Consider the following 22553-nt stretch of genomic DNA (forward strand, 5'->3'; position numbering starts at 1 on the left):
TGCAGGGGGCTACAAAACGGAATCTATCTTGCGACCCACATACACCTTTGAATGGCTTTCAAAGTCAAAATATAGTTCTACACTCAGCCTGTTGGTGTTTAAATACCACGCGAAGGAGAGAGAGCCATTAAAAACACCCCCGTCGAGATGTGTTTGTTTCGATATGGAGGGGCTGGAAGCCTGGAGTTCACGACCTCTGCAGCGACTTCACGTTGTGCTCTCCCGCACTTCCTCTCCCAGTGTATTGTCTCCGTAAAAATAACCTCCGAGGAGTTTCTGCTGAAGATATTCTATTTAAAGTGTAAAGACGATTACAACGAGGTGGTGTATTTTTGTTTGTAACAGGTAAGAGGCCCACACTGTGTTATATAACTCTTTTTCAGAAAGCGACCCGGTCACAAACGATAGCTCAACGAAGTGGCTTAGCAATGTGGAAATTTATAACAGCAAAATACTCTCCGCACATAAATGTGGAGGTAAAAACCAGAGGATCCGGAGAAAAATCCACGTGACTGCGGGGAGAACATGCAAACTCCAAATATATAGGCGTCAGGGTCGGGATGAAACCTATTACCTCCTGCATACCAGGCGAGGGAGTTAACATCTTGCCACCGTGGCGTGCAACCTGGCACTGCCTTGCAACTCCTCAACCCGAGCAGCTGCGAACCGCACCCTGCGGCGCTTTCCGAATGTTTGGTGGTAGACAAAACAGCGTACCAGCTGTGATTTCGTGCAGACAGAAACTGTGCAGAGCGAGGCTCAGGCGTGTCTTATATAACCGGGAGGAGGTGGCTATGCACGCCTGTAGTCCACCACTGTGGAGGCGAGCGTGGCCGAATACTGTGCGCGCCTTACTACGCTGAAATTATTCTTACAGACATAGATGCCTCCATTTTCCCAATGAAGCACATCCCACTGTTTTTCGTGCAGTGTCCTGAAATGCGGTTGCATTTAGACGCTTTACAGACGGAGATGTTACGTAATGACTCCACACTTTAATAAATTCCATATCTAAAGTAGTCCAATGTAAACTAAAACATCATCGGGTATGCAACCACATTGTAATATACGATGTTACATTAACTGCGAAGGATCACTTCCTCCTCCCTTGTGGGTGCACATTGACATCACACCCCCGATTTAAAGCCAAAAGACTCGGATATTTTCACAATCACGGCTACTGCCTGATGATGCTGGTTGTAACCATCAATGAAACTTTGCACCCAAATGTTAAATGTTGTGACATTGCCCTCCAACACAACTGGGGTGCCGACGCAGTAATAAATTGGCACGTTTGTTAATGTGACAACTTTATTAATTGGCTGCTTCGGGTGGAGGAAGATTTACCACACACCTTTTACTTGTGCGATCTGACTTAAAAGTTAATTACGAATCATAAATTCAAGTTACAAAACCACAGTCGAACTAAGTTCTAGATTTAGCGTTGCCACTAAATGTGACTGTGGCTCCATAAAAAAACAATGTCGCATATTGTTCATGGACTGTCCACTGACGAAGCACAGTGGAGGTCTACGAGAACTACACATGCCCACCAAGGCTGTTACTGCATGGCGTGGCGATTACGCACACGATAAAAATGTGCGTAATCCCCGCACCTCCGATGAGCAAGGTTGGCTACGTACAGTGCGAAAGGTGGTCTACGTACGTACAATGAATACCACTACATGTAGGATGCCTCAATGGCCACTACAACCAATGGAATCTGCTCACCACGTGTGCCTAGCTCATGACTTGAAATTACAAATGTTCGAAATCCCTTCCCTGGGAAACACCCTCGCTGGATTAATCAGCTCAGGGATTCCATTGATTCTACTTCATGGCTGCCACCCACTCGTCTCTTTATCTAAACCCGAGCTGACAGACTGTCTCTCTCCCTCTCTGCGAAGCAGCCTGGTGGCGTTAATGATAATAAATTGGTTGCCGTGCGCTGGAGGAAAGGAAGGAAACTAAATCTTGGAACGGGCCGGCAATGCCGTCAGATGACAATTTACTGTCGGCAAACCCTGTACACCTTAACCGGCACATTACCCAAAAGACACAACAAAGCTGCACACACACACACAGTGTTACGTGTACGACAGAGGTCAACCCTGGACTTGCGCGTTCCCTGCCTGCAGTCGCAACAGTCAACGCCTAGGTGCTGCTGCTGTTCACTGCCTTTGTGTGGGAGTGCTTAATACCTTCAGCACAGTGATGTTCCAAGCGAAGCTCTCCAACGCCTTGCTCAGCTTACGGCCCTTGAGGCCATCCTTGGCTCCCGCATTAGGAAGGTCTTCGTGCAGCTCCAGACCTGCTCAAGCACAGAGGCGCACGCACACACACACACCCGATACAACTGCGCGCACAGACAAGTTCACGCAAACTCAACGCGGCACACATGAGAATACACGAGTTTGCACGCCAAGAGTTCTCGCAAAACAGGTTTGCACGTGTGTGTGTGTGTTTTATATTCCGCCAAAGAACTTTGTGGTGGCCCTCGACTCTTGACAAATTGAGAAAAGAATTGCATTCGTATTACTATCTAAATTGGTGCATTCATTAAATCCGAAAACTATTTTATACACAATTGGTGAAAAAAACTCACATTCAGAAATAATATCGCAATGAAAGAAAGATATATATATATATGTCACCCAGAACGTTTCGGCAATGGACCTTTTTCAGAACACAAATAGAGGGGCCAGAGATAGAGTTAATAAGGGTTGGAGAGATGGCACTTTACTTAAAATCATGCTTTTGATGACCATTATTTAAAAATAGGCATATGAATAGTTACCTAATAGTAGCTATTGAGTAGATATATCTTAAGGCAGTGTTCTTGACAGCATTGCGTTTTTTCTGACTGTGCACCAATGTCAACACAGCATTATAAAAATGTTGTCCTTTTAGAACTGCGAAGATCTATACAAAGTGCCTCTACTACAACTCGCATGCAGTGGGTGGGGGCAGGTAGCGGCGGTGGTGTGCCACCTTCACGTGACAATTACCTGTGGGCTAGTGGGTGCAGTGTGTGTGTGACAAATCCAAGTCTCGATAACAAATCCAGCATATATCACCGCGACAAGATGCCACCACTTGCAGTGACCAAGATGCAAGTCTATACGAGAAGAAATATTTGCAGATTTGCAGTTCACACATGTTGAAACAAAGGCACGCTTGAATGGGATAGACTGGTTCCAGTGGTCCGCACACTGTGCTATTAACCCTGTTGACCTGGGTTTGATTCCCAGCTGTGGTCAACATCGGTAGCGAGAAATATATGAACCGGTCATTGGCTCCCACTGCATAAACCCCACACTGACCAGGGTAGTGAAATATAATCAAGCAATTGGCTGTGTCGGGCGGTGGCGGGTTTAATATATTTACGTGATCTAACAAAAAAAAAACCGTTTATGTATAATCAAGAAACTCCTATTAACAACATAGCATGGAGAGGCTCTCATTCATTAGTGGATTAACAAAGGGCTGTTAACTCAGAATTACTCACTATTCAGAGGAGTTTCGTCATCCTGCGGTGAGTAAAAAGCTTGGAGAAAATCCCACTGCTTTACAACAAAATTCAATTTTAAATTTATTTCAGATGCTGTCTTCCCGACAGACCTGTTCTTCACCTGAGGACGGCTGCTTGCGTTGTGGCCGAAACGTCGTGAGAATTATTTTATTGTTTTATTTTTATTATTTTATTATTTCCCTTCTACGTGACTTTACCGAAAGAACCAAGAAGAAGAAGAACAAAATTCAAGTACAGAAATATCTCGAGAGTGTTCTCTTACTGACAGCGAGCCAAAGAGCGCAAAATAAAAAAAAAACAGCATTGACTACACCAATGGCACATTTACTAGGTCCAAGATGCGCATTTCAAATTTTTACTGGGGCTTAATTTTGTCCAACGGAGTATTTTTCTGTGGGTAATGGCATAACAGTTTCTTCGATGCTATTCTGACGCAAAAAAAAGTCACCCAAGGGGTATCAAGATGACTCTTGCGAGCCATACCGGCAAGGCTTTGAGCAATATTTTATATCAATGTTAATTATTTTCATAACGAATTAATTTAGTTTGCAACAGCTTGAAGATGCCTTTATTCAGCAGTAAATCGATCATGACTGACGATGATGATGATGACGATAATGGAATGTGCATTAATCAATAAACATATCAGCAAAATGTACGTGTGTGTGTTGAGCTTCTTCCGCACCATACGTAGACAACCGTGCTAATCGGAGGTGCGGGGAAAGGACAACAAACTAAACACAACAAGCAGAAATAATAGTGATTGCATGGGCATTTGGAAACTCGTTTGGGAAAATTACTTTCAGAGCCCGTTGTGCAAGGGCCAATGAAAGTAGAGAGCGTGGAATTATGTTATTGACAGCAAACATGAATGCACGACAGCTCAGTGGATAAATGGGAGGCATTTCACTCCCGCATTTGGCAGCTCTAGCCAAAGCAGTTGTGGCTTGTGTGGCCAAGTATCCCTCTCCATGAGAATGAACGAATGTGTCGTTTATGGTGATTGTCTATTGTGGTCACTTTTAAAGCAACAAATCTACCGAGATGTTTCTCATCAATAAAATAGATTCGCACGCAAGCTTATATCATTCCATGACAATGGGGAACAAACATTGTCGCGTATACCAAGAGTGCAATTTGCACTGTTCCGGCTTGCAGTCTGCAGAGTGATAATATACAAGAATGTATCGTTAATTAGAGAATGAGTCCTCACTTTCGCATAATTGCGGCATTATATAATCTTGGCAAGCTATAAGAAAGCCTACTCTTGTGTAAAAATATTTTCTGACATCACTTTATTCTACTTGAGAGCAATCAGAATGTTCTGGACATGCTAAATGTGCAGCACTATATTTGGTAAACGTGAATGGTCCAAAACACTCGCTAACTTCTACAGTCTCCGGGGTCTTATTTTTGACGTGAGCCATGTATAGCACACATTCCTGCCATTATTCATCTTATTTAAGCCAGGCAACAGCCCACTGAGACACGGAGCCTCTTCTGCCAGGGACACCAGGACCCTGCAGCCAATGCAACCCTTCTGAGCCATGGAATCGGAGATATAACCTCTCACCTTCATCTTCACCACGCAATAAATTATGTGAATTAATTTCAAATCAGGTTATAATTGTTTGCTTTGCAAACAGCACTTTGGTGCTTTGCTAACAACCCTTCTAAGTCATGGAATCAGACATCCATTCTCTCACCTTCATCACGCTGGAAATTATGTACAAATGTTCCGAATTAGGTTAGAATTGTTTGCATAGCAAACAACATTTTTGAAAACAACTTAAAAGCAGCTGCTTCTAAATGTAAGCTTACAATTTGGAGTAATTACTGCGACATACCTCTCTGGTGTAATGTCGATGCAACAATGGCAAGTAACTAGGTGAGTTTTGGGTCGATTCCCATCGACCCAAAAAATGTCCACAAACGGCATCGCAAAAAACTCTCCGGGCTGGGCACCTGCTGCCCCTGGTTGGCACAACAAGAGTTATCAGATCACATCAGTGTGAAGGGCCTCGCATGGAATGTTTTTCGTTCCTGCGCGAGTGGCAAGGGTTGACAGTGCCGCAATCAGTCGCCCACGCGGGCTCACGCACCTGGGTTCACGCGCATTGGGAACGGCGTGTGATCTACGCAGCTGCGAGAAAAAAATACACGCATTGAAAAGCTTCCCCCGAACATGTTCATTGTTACAGTATGGTAAGACCGTAATTATAATATACCGCCCCCCCCAATATTCAAATATGCTCAAAATGTCCCCCCCAATATATTGCTATAAAAGAGATTTTAAAAGAATAATCATTGCGATGCTATGTAAATAAAAACAATTTGCTAAACCTTGGCCACAATATCTGGACTTGTGTTCATATAACAATGCATAGATTTCTGTTTATATGATTATGGTTGTACTTTATGAATCCCTAATCGCTGCCAATACATACAATGAAACAAGAAAATCGTAAAAAAGTAAAAATAGAGCAATGTAGTGCAATACACTGTTAGACATTATTATAAAAAAAAATCTATAAAAAGTCCATCCCATGTGTTAGTCAATTTTTAAACATTTTAGGCAGGAAATGGCAAGAAATGGCAGGAAATGACTTTTCAAATTTAGATTTTTTTTCTGGGGGGGGGGACCCCCAGACCCCCTGGAAGATTTGGTCCCCCCCAATGTTAACTCCATGGCTACGGCCTTGCAGTATGGTAAAGTGACCAATGCACAGTAGGAAAAACAGCTTTCGGCCTTTACAGTAAAGTGCAACTAAACAATTGGGGGGAGAGGGGGGGGCAGATGTCATTCGCGGGGTGCCATCGCTTCGCATTACAGTTGTGCAAAACGTAGCCAAGCCACGGAAATAACGATGGGAAAAAATTGTAGATAGCACACCTATAAAAAAAAAAACATCTCAATGCATGCAAATTCTAAACTTGCGACATCAAAAAATAGGTTCACAAATAAACAACCTTGCCAGGCCGAGTGATAAACTGTGCCCCTGAGGAGCCATGAGCAGCATTGCAGGCTTCACTCGGACGTCACCGTTCACGGCCAAGTGAAAGGATGAGTGGTGCCGGCATGAAATGCCAGCTAGGCTTACTGTTTCTATCTCCGCGTACAAAGGCAAATATCCCCCGTATAGCCTTAACAGAATGTTGGGACAAATGCTGTAAGCTAGTGGCACTTATGAAGGCCGGACACGGCACACGAGGGGGAGGGTGGCCAGCACCACGCCCGGCTGCCTTTGTCTTCCCAGTCCCAATGATTGCACATCACACCAGGTACACATTTGAGGCTGAGTAAACCTTGGGGAGGCCCAGGACCGGTAAAGATAATCGTCACGAGCCACGAGTGGAAATCAAACTCGGGATGCCAGGCTCATAGTAGTGCAGCGCGCTGAACACTGCGTCACCGTTCTCTCACATATCCACGCGCGCGCACGTACACACGCACGTACGTACACACACACGTACACACACAAACATGTTGTCCTAACAATACGTGCCAGACAACAGTGGGTATCATTTTGAGCCGATATTGATCTTGGGGAGTCACCTGTCCACCACCTCAAGCCTCTTCAGAGCAAGAAGCCAGGGGATGGCGTTTCCTGTATGCGCCTCTCAGTGACCCGGCTCTATTTATTCAGAGGGCAATCTCTTTGTCGGAGACGATCGACGGACAATTTCTCACCTGCCTTCTGGCAGTGGATGATTTTGTTGTACAGGGACTCGGAACTTTCAATCAGGTTCTTCGTCTCGTTCACCATCTGCGGCGGAAGAAAACATCATCAGGGGAATCACCGAGGCGACCGTGTGCATCAAAACACTCGGGAGCATATATTAACTATTACAACCAGGCAGAAACCCTCATTTAGTGCGTCCGTCAATCGCGCAGGATGTCATTCAACACCTTCCCACGGCCATTTATTCGCTCAGAATTTCATGAGAAAAATCCACCAGCTGAGTTTCAGGTCGACTGATGTTTAAAAAGCAATGAGCTGCAATCTCGTGCAATGCATTAAACATGCAAAATGCTTATCTTTATGTATGAATCATTCATTCGACTCTAAAATGTTGAGGTCTCTTCAGACAAATCAGATTTTGTACTAATGCCTCGGGAAAAGGTGTTTTTTATATCCACGAAAAAATATCAAACAGTGTGATGTAGTGATATTTGTGAATAAATTGTGCAGGTAAAAATGAATCGCCTTTATAATTATGTTCTTGTTTTATTGGTTGCTTATTTCAAGTCATGAGAAAATTGGCTCAAATAAAGTGATATAATTAAATAAGACAGTGCATAACAAAGGTTTCCTTGTATGCGCGTGTGTGTACGCGCGTTTGCAGGCAAACATGGTACTGACTTATTATTCATTATGGTCACTATAGTAAGACACTCAAATGCCCTCCCACTGGGCCATTTCCAAAAATAGCCAAGCATAGCACACGGGTACAGACACATCACGACAACAACCCCATCTCTGCTCGGAATTCAATCAAAAGCCCCTGAATAGGTTAACTGCTGCTTGCAGAATGCTATTTTTATTACTTTTACCTGGTCTCGTACGTTAAAAATGAAAATAATACCAAACACGTACACACAGAACATAGCAAGATATTTTTAAGCATGCTAACGAACCACATTGTTGGGCATTACATTCAACGTAGAGAGACAGTGTAGCTACCAACCACCACAATTGCACGCAAACGCCTGACACGAATTCATATCAAGTATGACCAGTAACCACACGAGTCACTTCCCTGGTTGTTCTTTGGGGAGACCGACACTTGCCACATGATTGCAAAACTTCCCCCCCCTAATGGCTCAGGGCCACCAAGAGAGAGATAAGCACATCCCATGTCAACTGACCGGGAGACACTGACTTTAGATTTATTTTTACTTCCTTTATACATCGGTGCAACCGACAGGGGTAACAGATCCCCCAACTGAAGAAGGGCCCATAAAGTCGACGTAAGGCTCCAGCACGCGACAGCACCGTGGGTTGCATCAATGGCTTGACACTCTGTTCCCTAGGATGCCAGAAGAGAAAGGTTGTTGGTAGACTTCTGGAGATACTTTTAATGACCCTCGGAGGCATCGCCAACACGCATCGTTCAGCCAGTGAAATGGCAGGGTTTAATCGCAGCAGAACAAATGGCATTGACAGCAGGATATAGATAACACACCATCAACACATGTTTTGTAAAATACCTAAATTCATCAGGGTGCTGGGAATGGTAAATACTGCACTACAGTACATATGTAGTGTCTTCTAAAATTACTCACACCGACACGTTGTAACAAGTCACCTGCTTACACTTTATTCACCTATTCTTGCACCAGTTGTAGGCACTCCTATAACTATCGATACGGTCACTTCCCCCCACTCTTATCTACATTCCACCTCGCTTATCCTGCACTCAGCAGCTCTGCTCTCAGCGACTCCGCGCACACAGCGTCTCCACACACAGCGTCTCCGCACACAGCGTCTCCGCACACAGCGTCTCCGCACACAGCGTCTCCGCACACAGCGTCTCCGCACACAGCGTCTCCGCACACAGCGTCTCCGCACACAGCGTCTCCGCACACAGCGTCTCCGCACTCAGCGTCTCCGCACTCAGCGTCTCCGCACTCAGCGTCTCCGCATTCAGCGTCTCCGCACACAGCGTCTCACACACAGCGTCTCTGCACTCAGCGTCTCACACACAGCGTCTCACACACAGCGTCTCACACACAGCGTCTCCGCACACAGCGACTCCGCGCACACAGCGTCTCCGCACACAGCGACTCCGCACACAGCGTCTCTACATCTCCACCGCTGCCCTCACCTACGCTCCCTCAGACCCGCTCACCCGTCTGTTCCGGGCGGGAGGATCAGCCAACACCCGCCCGGCGACGGCGTGAGGGTTGAGGTCCCGTTGACGGCTGGAGCGGCAGCGCGTCAGATGATCTCGGTTAACTGTGCGCACCGCGCATTTCACTCCTCTACACATTCACTGCATTCTAGACGTATTATTTTAAGGGTCAAGCCACCAGTCTGGCTGTGAGCAAACCCTAGAGCTGTAACACACATGCCTGTTGCTCTGCATCAGCACCGAGGACAATGACAGCCGCCATCCGCCACTAAGTGGTGGCGACAATCACCACGGCGCCTGTGCCAGTCCAGGTGCACTTTGAGGCCACGTGAAGTGTCAAAGGGCTCGCTAACAGGAGGTCACGGGACAGACTCAGGTGCCATGGGTTGCCTGTCTAAGATGACTGGCAGATGCACCAGCTGTGCCCCTCCTACTGTGCCAAATTGCTGCGTTATAGCCACCTAGCACTCCGCTCGTTGTTGTGAGCATCGCTCCTCTGCTCTACATTCCTGTTGGAGGGCGACTGTTTCAAACTGAACAGTAGCGGCCTACACTGCACCACAGGCAGTGTCGGTGGTTTGACCTCAAATCTGACATCTGCTACTCCCAAAATTTTATTCCAGGCATTTGTGAATTTCCCAGCTGCACGGATGAATTACGACAAACAAACTGGCCTATGATGGATTTTGGGATTTAACAGAATAATGAGCTCATAAATATGCTTTGTCCGTTGCATTACCTAACATCCCACATCTTTGAACGCTCACATTAGATTTTCTATTTTTTGTGGCCTTATGCACCGAAAGCCTGCACAGTGGGATACCATGACAAGGCAGATCAGACAAGATTGTAATCGTCAGCACTAAAAAACCTCGTGCTCCTCTAAACAAGCTAAAGTACAAACAGCTGGGACGTGCGAGCAATCTTACCCACAAATCCCCCTCTCCTGTAGCCAGCCCTCATCCAGGCCTGGCTGGCTTACGATTAATGGTTTTGTAAGAGCTCTTTCGGTGTGAAATATGAATCATCCCAAGACACGCAGACTGTGATCGCAGACATGCCTGTTATGCCACCAGAGAGTTATTTTTTTTATAATTTTTCCCCTGTGAAGAACTCCACCACCTCTCCGCTAATTGCATAATCAACCAGCTCTTTTATTTGGTTAAAAACATCGGTTTACATTTATAATACGAATGCAATGACTCAGCTGTGTGTCAATATGTCATGCCGAACGTAAATATGTTCACAGAATTGATCGTTTACTTTTGCGTCAACATATTGTCAGGGTTAGAGCGGTGGCGGCGGTGCAGTGGTTTAATGCATCTCACAGTAAACTGAACAACCCGAGCTCAATTCCCAGCCACAGCTACCATCAGTGGCTGGTGATGTACACCTTTGCAAACGAGACGTTCCATCTGAAGGGCTTTTGCAGGTTAAATATTTGAATAAAAAATATAAATAAAATAGCGATATGCACGAGTTGGTGGTGGTGCCCCCTTCAACCAACTACACTACCTCATGGTGAAGCATGGTCAAACACCACCTCCCACCCTCCCCACAACTGACACAGCATGGGGAGGGTCTTCAAACAGTAGTGGAATGACAAAGCGCTCCACATTATCATAGTGTCAATTTACATGAAACAAACATTTCAAACGGTAAATGAACAGACAGCAAAATTAACCTGTTTTTGTTGTTGCTGGCTCGGTTACACTTTGTTCTTTGGAAGCGCAGCCCGAGTGTCCCGTGTCACGATAACCACACTTCACGTTCATTATTACATACGTCACATTCCATTTCCCTTCCAGGCCGATCTCCTCTATGTTAACTGTGCCCTGAAGACGCACATCATCAGTGGCTGGCCAAGCCAACGGTGCAAAGTGTCACAGCACTGGCTGGCTCAGCAGGATAAGCCTCTGTGCCACATCTCTGTGCCCATAAATTCAGACAAACTGAATTTTATCCTCGCCAGGGTACAATAAATCAAAATGTAATTTTACTTAATAATATCATTAAACATGTAAGAGAACGCAGGATCCGGCATGTGAACAATGGTCAAAAGCCAGCATGGGGAAATGGTAGAGCACACATCTGCACTGCTGGCCTGAAGGTATTGGTGGAAATTCCACATTCACACGGTGGTAGTGAATACTGCAACGGTTCTTATTCAATCCATTTTCCTTGCTTTACTGAGCAAATGATGACTGTAAGGGGTGGTGGGGAGGGGGGTGGGTTGCGCATTGCACTTTGAAATCCAAGTTTGATCTCCATGTGTAGGCAGGCCCTCAACAGTGGATTGACATGACCGGCATCATCAGGCACCTGATGATTACTAGCAAAATGTCACTGAGATTGTAAATGTTGTGGATTTGCTCTCCAACACAACGGTGACCTGTACTAGTGTAGTGACATAGAATCGATCACTACGGGGTGTAGCGCTGGGTACAACAGAATAAGGAAATATGGGTGTAGCAGCCAGCACAGCATGCAATGGGTGGCTAGGGTGCGTGGCACTGGCTGCTGGCAGAGAGGGGCATATGAGTCCTAAAGACAGAGCATGGTCAAGCAGCTATCCCGCCAGCACAACAGGTAATTCCACGTAGTGGGTCACTAGGGGGCGTGGTACTGGCCGCTGGCTGAGAGGGGCACCTCACCCCGGCTGGCTGGCAAAGCACGTGATGGGCCGGGGTGAAGGATGTCGGGCAAAAGTGACCGAGGGGACACGGGGAGCATGGCCCAGGACCTTCCAGAGGGTTCCAGGAGGGAGCGTGGTTAAGGGCGGAGCCGGGCAGGTGGCACGTGGAGGTCGGCCCAGGACCTCCTGGAAGGTTCTCGAAGGGGGCATGGCCGAGGGCGGAGCCAGGCCATGCTATGGGGCATAAAAGGGAAGCCCCGAGGCTGAATCAGGGCTGTCTACAAGTGGAACAGAACCCGAGGTGCCACTTCTTCGTCTCCGGCGTCGTGGGTTAGACAGCATGTTGGCTGCTCTGACCCGTAATTAGCTATCCCGTGTGTGAACAGTGTGTAAAATATATAGCGTAGAATAAACGTGGTTGCCTCCTAAAATAGTGTCTCAGAAGTGACTCACTACACGAGTAACGAATTGTCATGTTACGTATATTTGACAACCCTTACTAACTGGCTGTGTCAGGTGGTGGCGGGTTAACAACACATTTATATTTAAGCGATCTAACCAAAAAAAAACCTGTATTATGAATGATATTGGTCACGAAAGACTGTGTGTTAAACTCATAAACATGCCATTTATCAACACATTGTTTACAAGTTAAAATGTGTATTTTATTGTTGAGATAGGTATGCAGTACAGCAACAACAATTTTATTTTAACATTAATAATGCATATAACGTGCCTGGACTGCATGCAGTAGCGAACTCGACACTTGTCAAATGTTAAAATAAAACAGTGCGGATTATCGGGTGCTTATCCTGAACGACCTCTGCAAAAAGCAAAATACAGCTTTAGTTTGTGTGCATTTTATTTTTAATCTGCATCAAGAGCGAGAACTCCAAAGAGAACAGAGCTGAAGGGAAAGCGCTCCGTTGTCCTTTACGGGTCTCTGCATGGGGACCTACAGGAACAGCTGTCTGTCTTTGTCACCTCCGGCGATCGATTCTTTCTGAAAGTGGCCTTTGTCTCTGTACATGCATTCGCTTTATTCATTGCCATTAACACCCCCCCCATCCCCAGCAAGCCTTCGTCCTTTACAGACCTTTATCAATCAATGCCGTGCCAGTGAACGGGGTTCATTGAGTATACTTCACCAGGCTGGTCAGTGTTGGTTGGTGAAGGAATAGTTCATATATCACTCCCCACTGGCGTTAGGGGGGTGTGGAGTGCTCCCTCTCTGGCACCCACCGACCCTTTCCCCAAGTCTTGAAACAGACAAAAACAAACACCCCCCCCCCCACCCCCAATTTAGCCTTAAGACTTGTTGGGGCAAGTGCTGTTAGCGAGCATCTATGAAGGCCGGCACCTGTGAAGGCCGGCACGGCATGCAAGGGGGGTGGGGTGGGTCAGCACCGCGACTGGCCACCTTTCCTCCCTCTCAGTGGCAATGTTTACACATTGCACCGGATACTTATTGGAGGGGGAGTCGGCATAGAGGAGGTCCCAGGACTGGTTCAGATCATCATGTATGTACGTATGTATGTTGAACTTCTTTCGCACCGTATGTAGCTAACAGTGCTAATCAGAGGTGCGGGCAAAGGACAAACTAAACACAAAAAGCAGTTCTAAAATATTGGTTGTGACCGGCAATCGAATTCAGATCGCTTGGTTGGTAACCGCTACACTGTCGCTCCCCAGACAGAAAACAAAGACACAAACCTGATACATGAAACGTGTGCTATTTATGTTGTGATCCGTGAATGTGTGCCCTTTAAGTTGTCAAGCAGGTATAAACAGAGACCACAAGGTGAGTCACACCGAGCATATTTCGTTGAGACGAAGTAGCGCTGTCAGACTTGTGGCAACTGTAAAGAAATGTTGTTCTCAGTTTGTTTTGGCCAAGTGTCCAAACAATTCCTCCAAACAGGGTTCATCAATACTCTCATGGCCATACACGGCTGAACCAAGAAGCATTGTGGGAAAGAAAGTGACTCATGTTTGTTTACGCTACCATTTAAACCAGGCTCCCAGAGCAGCGTTTAGCAAAGGCCGTAATGTTTACGATCATAACAGTAAGTCGAGCAGAGTTTTATATATACTCTCCCTTAGGTTAGTTTCTCATCATAAAATCCAAACGAAGATATATATATAAAAATGAAAGTGCATTTGTCTATCATCGTCATGCCCTTTTAAAGACATTGTAAGTGAAATTTGGATTCCGAGTAGGAACACGTTTCAGTTTTCTTTCCCAAATCACATGTGTTAAAAATATTACTAGGATGGTCGTACGCACACACAACACCGCGCAGTGCTTGTACGAACCAGGATATGGGCTGATCTGAAAACTTCCAACAGTGAGAACGAAAGACAAATGATAAAATGAACGTTAGAGCACGTATATAAATTCAAGTCAAAAGTCTCTGCGGTCGCTCACAGTGCTTCTGTACACTGCACAGTGCTCACACCTCCTTTGACAATCCTGAGCCAGTTGTGGAAATTCCACATTCCTTTGGCGAGGGCCACTATTGACTTTATCAACCCAGGAGAGATGAAAATAACGTGCCGAATGAACTGCAAAGCCATCTTTATATTGCAAGTCGTGCAAACTGGTCACAGCTAAAAATATATATAAATACGATTTATGGACACAACTATATTAATTAAGAAGCATTATCTGTCACAATGTTCTTAAGGTGTTAAAAAAAATGCTTGAAACTAACCAATACCGATATAAGGCTCACACATGCAAATTTATTCAAGACTGGACTCGTGAATGTTGATGCAAAGTGTGAGTGATGTGGCAGGGAGGACGGAGGAGGGGCTGTGAGCAGGAGACGGCATTAACCGCCCTACATTCTGGCACGCTTGTGACCTTGGGGTCTACACGATCACACAGAGCCAGCAGCGTCCCTTCCCTGAGATAAGGAGCGGTGCCCTTGTCCGCACCAACAATACGGGGGCCTCGTGAGAGCTCTGGCGTGTGCGGTACACCCACGCACAACACACATTTATATTGCATCACAAAGGTTTCCAGCATATGACAGGCAGCACCCCCTCCAACTGTCGCCCCCTAGGTCATCCATAATGTGCAATAACGGCAAGCACTCGTGAAGGACCGATAGCTTTTTTTCTTTAAATTATACAATACAATGGGTAAAGTTTTTTTTTTTAAAGAGCACAATTATGCAAGCAGCTCGTCAGAATTCAGTTTTGTTTACGGCAAATGGCAAAAATCTGGGACCATGTTCAGAATCGACCAATGGTTCCAAAAGTTAGGAACAGATCGGTGATGGTTTCCAGTGAAATTTTCCGAACGACTTCTCTGATTGGCGGAGGTGCAAACGTACAAAAATAAAGGGTAAAACCAATTCTTATTTTTCCTACTTTATACTGGCAATGAGGTCCCATGATATAGCTGCTCACCCCGATCTATAAATGCTCTGATACGTGCATTGTCTTTGTGCTGTTCGCCTTTCGGCGTTCTCTGGCCTGACACTCGTGAGACTAGGCCATAAAGAAGACCGTCTCTGGTGTAGGCCAAACAGTTTCAAAGACAATGCCATATATTAGAGTTTTTGTTTGCATGTTCACCACAAGTACGTGTAGTTAATGCAGACTTTATTCCTTGCAAAAGGTTTCTATTTGGCGTTTGAACATCTCCAACACCTGTTGTATTACCAGAAAGGGTAAAACCTATTCTTATTTTTCGTACAAAAGCCGCGCGGCGGGCCTAAGTCACCGTAGGGGTCGTTTGCCCTCGTTTCTCATTAAGAACGAAGAGGCGTTCGCTCGCACCGATTGTGGGTGGAAGGGCCTCCACCAGAGGGAACTATGAGGGGTAATTTGGTCTACTCTTCCACGCTGACTAAATCGACTAACTGTGGCTGTGGTGAACCCATTTACACCGCTGGGTGGACCAGAGGTGGGGGAGGGGGTGGGGGGTAGTTAATAACACTGTGTAACAAAAAACATTTGTTCCTGGGTAGAGTTATTTACTAATTGCTTATGCCTCAAAAGTACAGAAAATGGCTATTATTCCCCACAAACTTTGCTTTTGTGACCAGGACAGTGATATGTTTAAATTGACCTATTTTCAATGAGAAAACGTGGTGTGCATTTTTGTCATTCCTTCACGTAAAGTCCTGGTCACAAAAGCAACGTTTGTGGGGAATAACAACCATTTTCCATACTTTTTAGGCATAAGCGATTAAAAAATAACACTTGGTACCCAGAAACAAAAATTGTGTTACATAGTGCAATGCCCTAGCATGTCCATTGTGCCGACCATTAAACCACGGCAGCTCCCTACATTACTCAGTTAAAAAGATAAATATGTCATGGTTATTGAGCGAGACATCTCTATGTGTGGCAAACCGATAACCGTGTTTTATTTCCATTCGGTTACCAGTATGTAAAAAAAACGATCTTAACAGCCCTAATCAAAATATAACATTGGTATTTAACACTTGCAGCTTCAACAATTCAGCGCTAAGCAGCCAAAGTAGTAACTTGAGGTGACTATGACATCTGCTTTTTGGAGCACTTAATGCACAAGTGCAACTTTGATATTAATCACTCACACTAAAACTCAGTTTTTCATGAGCCTGCATGCACTCTTGGCAAGCAAGCACGACAAAGACTACGAATAAAAGTTAATACTTTTCAAATTGTATGACGGCTTTTCGTTTTTCCAACGCAAAGGTCAAGGTGCAACTCTGAAATGGATTGCGCATGCTTCTGCTGGTGGAACTAGAGGGAGCGCTTTCGAAAGCCCCTCGAGTGGGATTTTGGCCTACTCTTCCACGCTGGCGAGGTGGCAGTAACCACTCCTTACCCCACCATGCGTGACCTGCTGCTCGGCTAACTGCGATGTGCCCATTTGTACTGCCGGGGGGGGGGGGGACAGTGGAAGGCGGATTTGAGACAATCACAAATCGTTTCCGCTGCTGCACCGGTGAACTCTGGATTTCGAATTCAGCGTGATGACCATTAACACGACGACAGCGTCCGTTTTTGTAACCTATTTCTGCGTCATATAATTTATTGGGGGAGGTAAGGGGAGGGGAAAACTGTTGCAGACGTTTAATGTGACTGACCACTGCTGCAAAAACTTGCCTACTGTCGCTGGACATTGAAGGGCCTATCGTGCAGCACACAGAAGACTCAATGTTGTTTGTGAGCATATACAATAAAGATGCACCTGTTTAAGATATGGCTGATATAACCCTCATGGGGCATTAGATTGAAAATCCATTTCTTGAGAACTGCTATTTGTGTTTAGTTTGTTGTCCTTCACCCGGCACATCTGCCGAGCGTGGTTGCCTGTGCACGGTTCACACACACACAATAAAAGTCTCGTGAATTTTTCGTAAAACGGAGCAACTTATGAAATACGAAATAAATTTCAAAGAATAACAATATCACAAATGCTTGGTAGAATGCTGATACTGGTAGGAACCTCCTGGTTACACCAGCCCACAGGGGATTATTGTGCCCGTCCGTCCATCGTGCATCCAAAAATGGGAGGAGTCGGGCTGGGTGGAGAGGGGAGGGTGGGGAGGGGAGGGGCTGGGTGGGTAGGGGAGGGTGGGGAGGGGCTGGGTGGGGAGGGGCTGGTCACCTCGTGGTGCCCTTATAAAACTCAACGTTTAACCTACTCACGCCGGCTTGTGCCCGCCCTCACAGTCGGCCATATTTGCGGAATACACCACGCCGCCGTTGACCCTGGCCATTGACCGAGCAACCCAACGTTCCTACCAGCTCCCTCCGCAGGAATGTGTATATAAACGTCATCAAAACGTTACGCTTCCTCCGAGAAATTCCGTTTCAAACTCAAGAATCCTCTGCACAGCCACTGGCGAGCGAGTGAGCAAGCAAGCGCACGTTGCACCAGCAAAAACCGTACGGCAATCCGTGGCGGCGTGCAACTGTGAGCATGGTGGATGGAATGAATAATGGTAATGCTTACATAATGTACGCAGGGTGACGGGGCCAACACAAACCTGTGAATTCAATATCTTCCCCTTTCATTAACCTCTCCCTCTATTTATAGTTCGCTGGTACTCTTTCCTCATGTTTTAGTTATTGGCTTCCGCACCCATCAAAACCAAAAGCTTAACAAATGCATTATGCATTTTTATTGCATTTATTTATTTTATATAAAAAAAATCCATGCCCTTGTTGCCACACTGTTTATATTTCATTTCGATTCTAAGGGTAACCTGAAAGTTGAAATGGGTTTTTCATCATCGACCATGTTCTGTCTACTGCTGGATATAGGCCTCACGCCTCATCAACAATCCCCAAAGGTCCTACGATGAAATAACCCATCTCACCCTCCTGCGAGCTGATATCATCCTTCCATGCCTGCAGCCATCATCCTCCTTGGATAACCATTCCATCAGTCTCATCATCAACCGTCATTCCCTTCTAACCGCAGCACACTTACTTTTCTGAACGGTGAACATGACGTCTCTAATTTGTGTTCGTTCTCCGCAATATTCCTCTGGCTGTCTCTTGAGTGTTAATTCCCAGCATGCATCTCTCTCCATGCTTCTACATGCATCTCACAGCTATTGGTTCCATGTTCCTTGTCGGAGTCCGTGATTCCGATCCAAGTCAAGGCAGATACTATGCACCAATTCCAAACTTTATTATTTTGGTACAATGGTACGATATTTTTCATCATCAAATAAAATAAAAAATCCAAAACCACTCCAACATTCTACGCACGCTCACCTCTTAATTTCATCGTTTTGTTGCTGTTCCATCTGATATAATTTGCCTGATATATTCACACTCTCATTCTGCTGCTATGGTGTCCCACAGCTATTCCATCCGTTTAAAGGGGGCATGACATCTGGAACATTCTAGCCGCCTGAAAAGAATAATTGTTTTCTGGGGTATATCAAAAATAAAAACAAAACTAATCCCAATTTAAATATGCAGTAAACTCAAACACGCTATGTTGTGCAACTCTATCTTGCCCCATAAGGGTTAGGATTTGAAATTTACCAATCATCATCTTCCTCTTTGCTTCTATTACGCCTCTATTGTTGTTACGCCACGTTCAAACAGCCCATGCAATGGCTTGCTATGTTACGGCGCAAGACAAATTGTCGTCATTATTATTATTATTACCGTGTTGTGTTCTCTAATTTCTTTCCTCATCGTAATAGTTTTACGGGACGTGCAGTCCTGTTTTTTTCCATTTTCATCCATTTTTCTTCCGGAAACTTATCATTATTTTGTTTTGTTTCCAAATTTCATTGCACACTGGCCATTTATAATGTAATGAACTCATTAAAGCAGTGACATCCACTTTACCTTTTTGCTGTCATATGTAATGTCGTATCATTTTACTTTGTATGTACTGTAATGGAAAGATATTCCTCAAACAGTAGAAGAGGCCCTCATCCAACACTGGAGAGGAAATGGCTGCTGCTGCTGCTGATCAGAATAGGAATCTTTATTAAGGCTGAAGGAATTCGATAAGCTATAAAGTTCTTCTTAACAAATGTCCAGTAAGGGTGGGTCAGCAAGTTACAACAACAAACAATACAAAAACACGACAGGAATGAAAAATAGAGAAGGTGTAAGAGAGTCACTACGGCATGAAAGAAGTTCAACATAAAAACGTCCAAAATAACGACGTAGAAATATTATATTCTTGGTTCTTTCGGTAAAGTCACGTAGAAGGGAAATAATAAAATAATAAAAATATTAAACAATAATTATTTCCCTTCTACGTGACTTTACCGAAAGAACCAATAATATGAATCCCTGCAGTCACGAAAGCTTGAAATCGAGATGTAGAAATAGATAAAGAAAATACAAATTGTGCAAATTACTAGTACAAATTGCACAAGTGCATACATTCCCGCAGATTTTTCAACACTAAATGCAAGCTTGGGCAAGGCAAAAAAACAACAACAACAACAACAGTCCCAGAACACACCAAGATAGTCCCTCAATAAAATGGTACATAAACACTGAACTATCGACGCACGGGTGAAACTCGGCACATCTCAACAATTAAAATAAAGCTCTTCTTAAAGGGGAGGCAATCAATGTTCTATTTTTAAGCTCAGAGTTGCATATAATGGAGAATAAATTAGGTGAAAAGGAGTAGTGTTCTTCTGTAATGTACGATTGTTTTTATGCTAATTAAATCATAGTTCTTATCGTTTAATCACGGAGCAGCCAGATGTGACTCGAGGTGCTCCGGATTTCCTTAAAGACTCTCTCATTTAAGTGAACATCTTATGATAAACACCGTTCCAGCAGCGGGTTATTGGTTACCACGAACGACCACAGTGTGTGTTTGCTTTTGTGCCTTCCTTTCACAATGTTGTCGTGACCGTCGCATTATGAGAATGAAAAGCCGGCAAAGAAATCGGATAAGCCTCGTCACCTTTACCCTTCTGGCGAGATACAGATCGCTCTGAGTGGATCGGCACTTCTTAAAAATAAAAGAACGATGCAGGAAGGCCTGGGAGCAGCATTCTATCTTCCACGCATGCGAATGGATTGCTGTGATTGTGCTCTCCAGAAAACAATCCCAAGGTTTCTCTGGTTAATCTAAGCATCGAATGGATGATTGCGAATAAGCCAGCTTGCCACCGTAGCCAGCAAATAGTCACCGTCTGAGAATTCTGGCCCTGCTTATCAACATCGGAATGTGAAGTACATCACTGCGATTAGAAAACAACAGGCTGCAGGGTAAACCTATCTACAGAATTAAACGACTCTGTACAGTAAATAACGTTTACTAAAAACCATACCAAACAAATAAAGAGAAGACCATTCATGAGTCATCTCAGGAGGCACCGTTTACAAACCCACATAGGAATATTAAAACTTGCAGGATCCAGTGGCCAAGCAAACAAGGGAATAGTATGGCACATGCATGTTGTTGCGCCCTACACGGACCCAGGGTTTATTTTATATGAAAGATTATTTTAATATCCAGTCCACCCTAACGTCCAGCAAAGGTGCTTACTGCAAACCTCTCTGCTTCCCCGAACTAGCTATCACAGCGCAAGCGTGGAAAGGCAAAAATTGCATTTTATAATTCACGGACTTTGAGGCGATGGAGAAATCATTGTTGCGGTGTCAACATTTCTACGCGTTCCACTTTATTTTTCAGGCGTATGCAATGTTTTGCAACTCTAAAATAACACAATATTTATCATCATAGTTAATAATGACAATGATTTGGTGGGGAGGGGGGGCTATGGATTCAGCATTTTTGTTGTGCCCCTGTCATTACCCATCCCGCCCCCCAACCCAACTGCAGAAGCTAATGATTCACACAGGGGAGCGAATACTCCAAGTTCCAAGCGCATGCGTGAATTGAGTAGATAAACAAGGGCTTATTTTGAAGTTCAGCCCTTAACGTCGAGGTGACTGAGAGCGCTTTAAACACGAAAAGTGACTTGCACCGCATCTCATCTTGACACATTTTGAAGGGCACCACCAGCAGCAGTTCAGTTGTTCATGTGGGCCACAAGGTGACTCAGCACGTGGCTTTAAAACAGGTGTTATTTATTTGCTACATCTCCGTGTTAATACAATATCATCACAATTGCTGATATTGATAAAGACAAATACTCAAAACTACTTAATTTGCCATTAGTGATGTGCATGTATTTGTCAAAATAGAAAAGCAAAAAGAATTACACACCGTGTATATTCTGGCGAGTGCCCAATGGCCTACATTGCTATGGACCTGAACACACAAAAACAAAATCATGCCTCTGGAGTATGAGATTGTGTGTGTGCGTGGGGAGCAGCTATCGCAGTGTTTACCAAACTACATTGTGAAACTGACCGACCTGGTTTCAATTCCCGGCCCTGGACAACATGAGCGGCACGTGGTATTAGAATCTCTCCGGCCTAAAAATGTGTACCTATTTATTACATGAACATCAAAACTGGGGAGACAAAGGAATCTGGGGTGGTGCCGGTGGCACTGCCCCCCGTGTGCCATTGTGGTCTCGATCGGTGCATGTTGGCAGCAATTGCCCAAAGAGAATATACAGAGGATGTTTGTCTTTACGTGTACAGTACTCGCATTGTTCGAAAAAATAATAGGCCATGTATCCCAGCGTCACGGTCAAAATTTCATAATTACTCGCAAATCGACAAAACAGGTGGAGCCACATAGTCACATCAACCCCGACGGTGAAACTACGGCAGACGATAATCGTCTGTGAAACACAGCACCTTCGAGATTGCATTTCGCTTTGGGGATGGCGTGAACACCAAACGTGTTAATGATTTGATTTGCCCACGTGGGTATGCTCAAGCGCGGGAGCCGGTACCAGGTTGAAGGCCTGCACGAGCTTCTTGAGGCTGTCGGGCAGAGCGCCTGGGCTCTCCAGCGCCGGGTAGCCCTCGCGCAGCTGCAGCACCATGCACGCCGACGCGTCCGAGCTCAGCAGGCGCGCACACATTCCCAGCATGCACTGCTTTAGGCAGGCTGCGGGTGGCAGCCCGCAGACCTCCTTAAAGGACATCACCGCGTTCTGCCAG

General features: G+C 45.1%; 1 protein-coding gene across 1 annotated transcript in view; it reads right to left on the reverse strand.

Moving 5' to 3' along the window:
* The window catches only part of LOC144725144 (inactive phospholipase C-like protein 2), an 80175-nt gene that overhangs the window by 9320 nt on the left and 48302 nt on the right, over nucleotides 1-22553 (reverse strand). The window contains exons 3-5 of the mRNA XM_078604609.1: nucleotides 22343-22546; nucleotides 7224-7299; nucleotides 2202-2311 (exon numbers count right to left, since the gene is read on the reverse strand). Coding sequence (XP_078460735.1) covers nucleotides 2202-2311; nucleotides 7224-7299; nucleotides 22343-22546 — 390 coding nt within the window. The remainder of the gene's footprint in view (nucleotides 1-2201; nucleotides 2312-7223; nucleotides 7300-22342; nucleotides 22547-22553) is intronic.

The sequence above is a fragment of the Lampetra planeri genome, chromosome 2, assembly GCF_965212315.1.
Source record: "Lampetra planeri chromosome 2, kcLamPlan1.2.h2, whole genome shotgun sequence".
Taxonomy (NCBI): domain Eukaryota; kingdom Metazoa; phylum Chordata; class Hyperoartia; order Petromyzontiformes; family Petromyzontidae; genus Lampetra; species Lampetra planeri.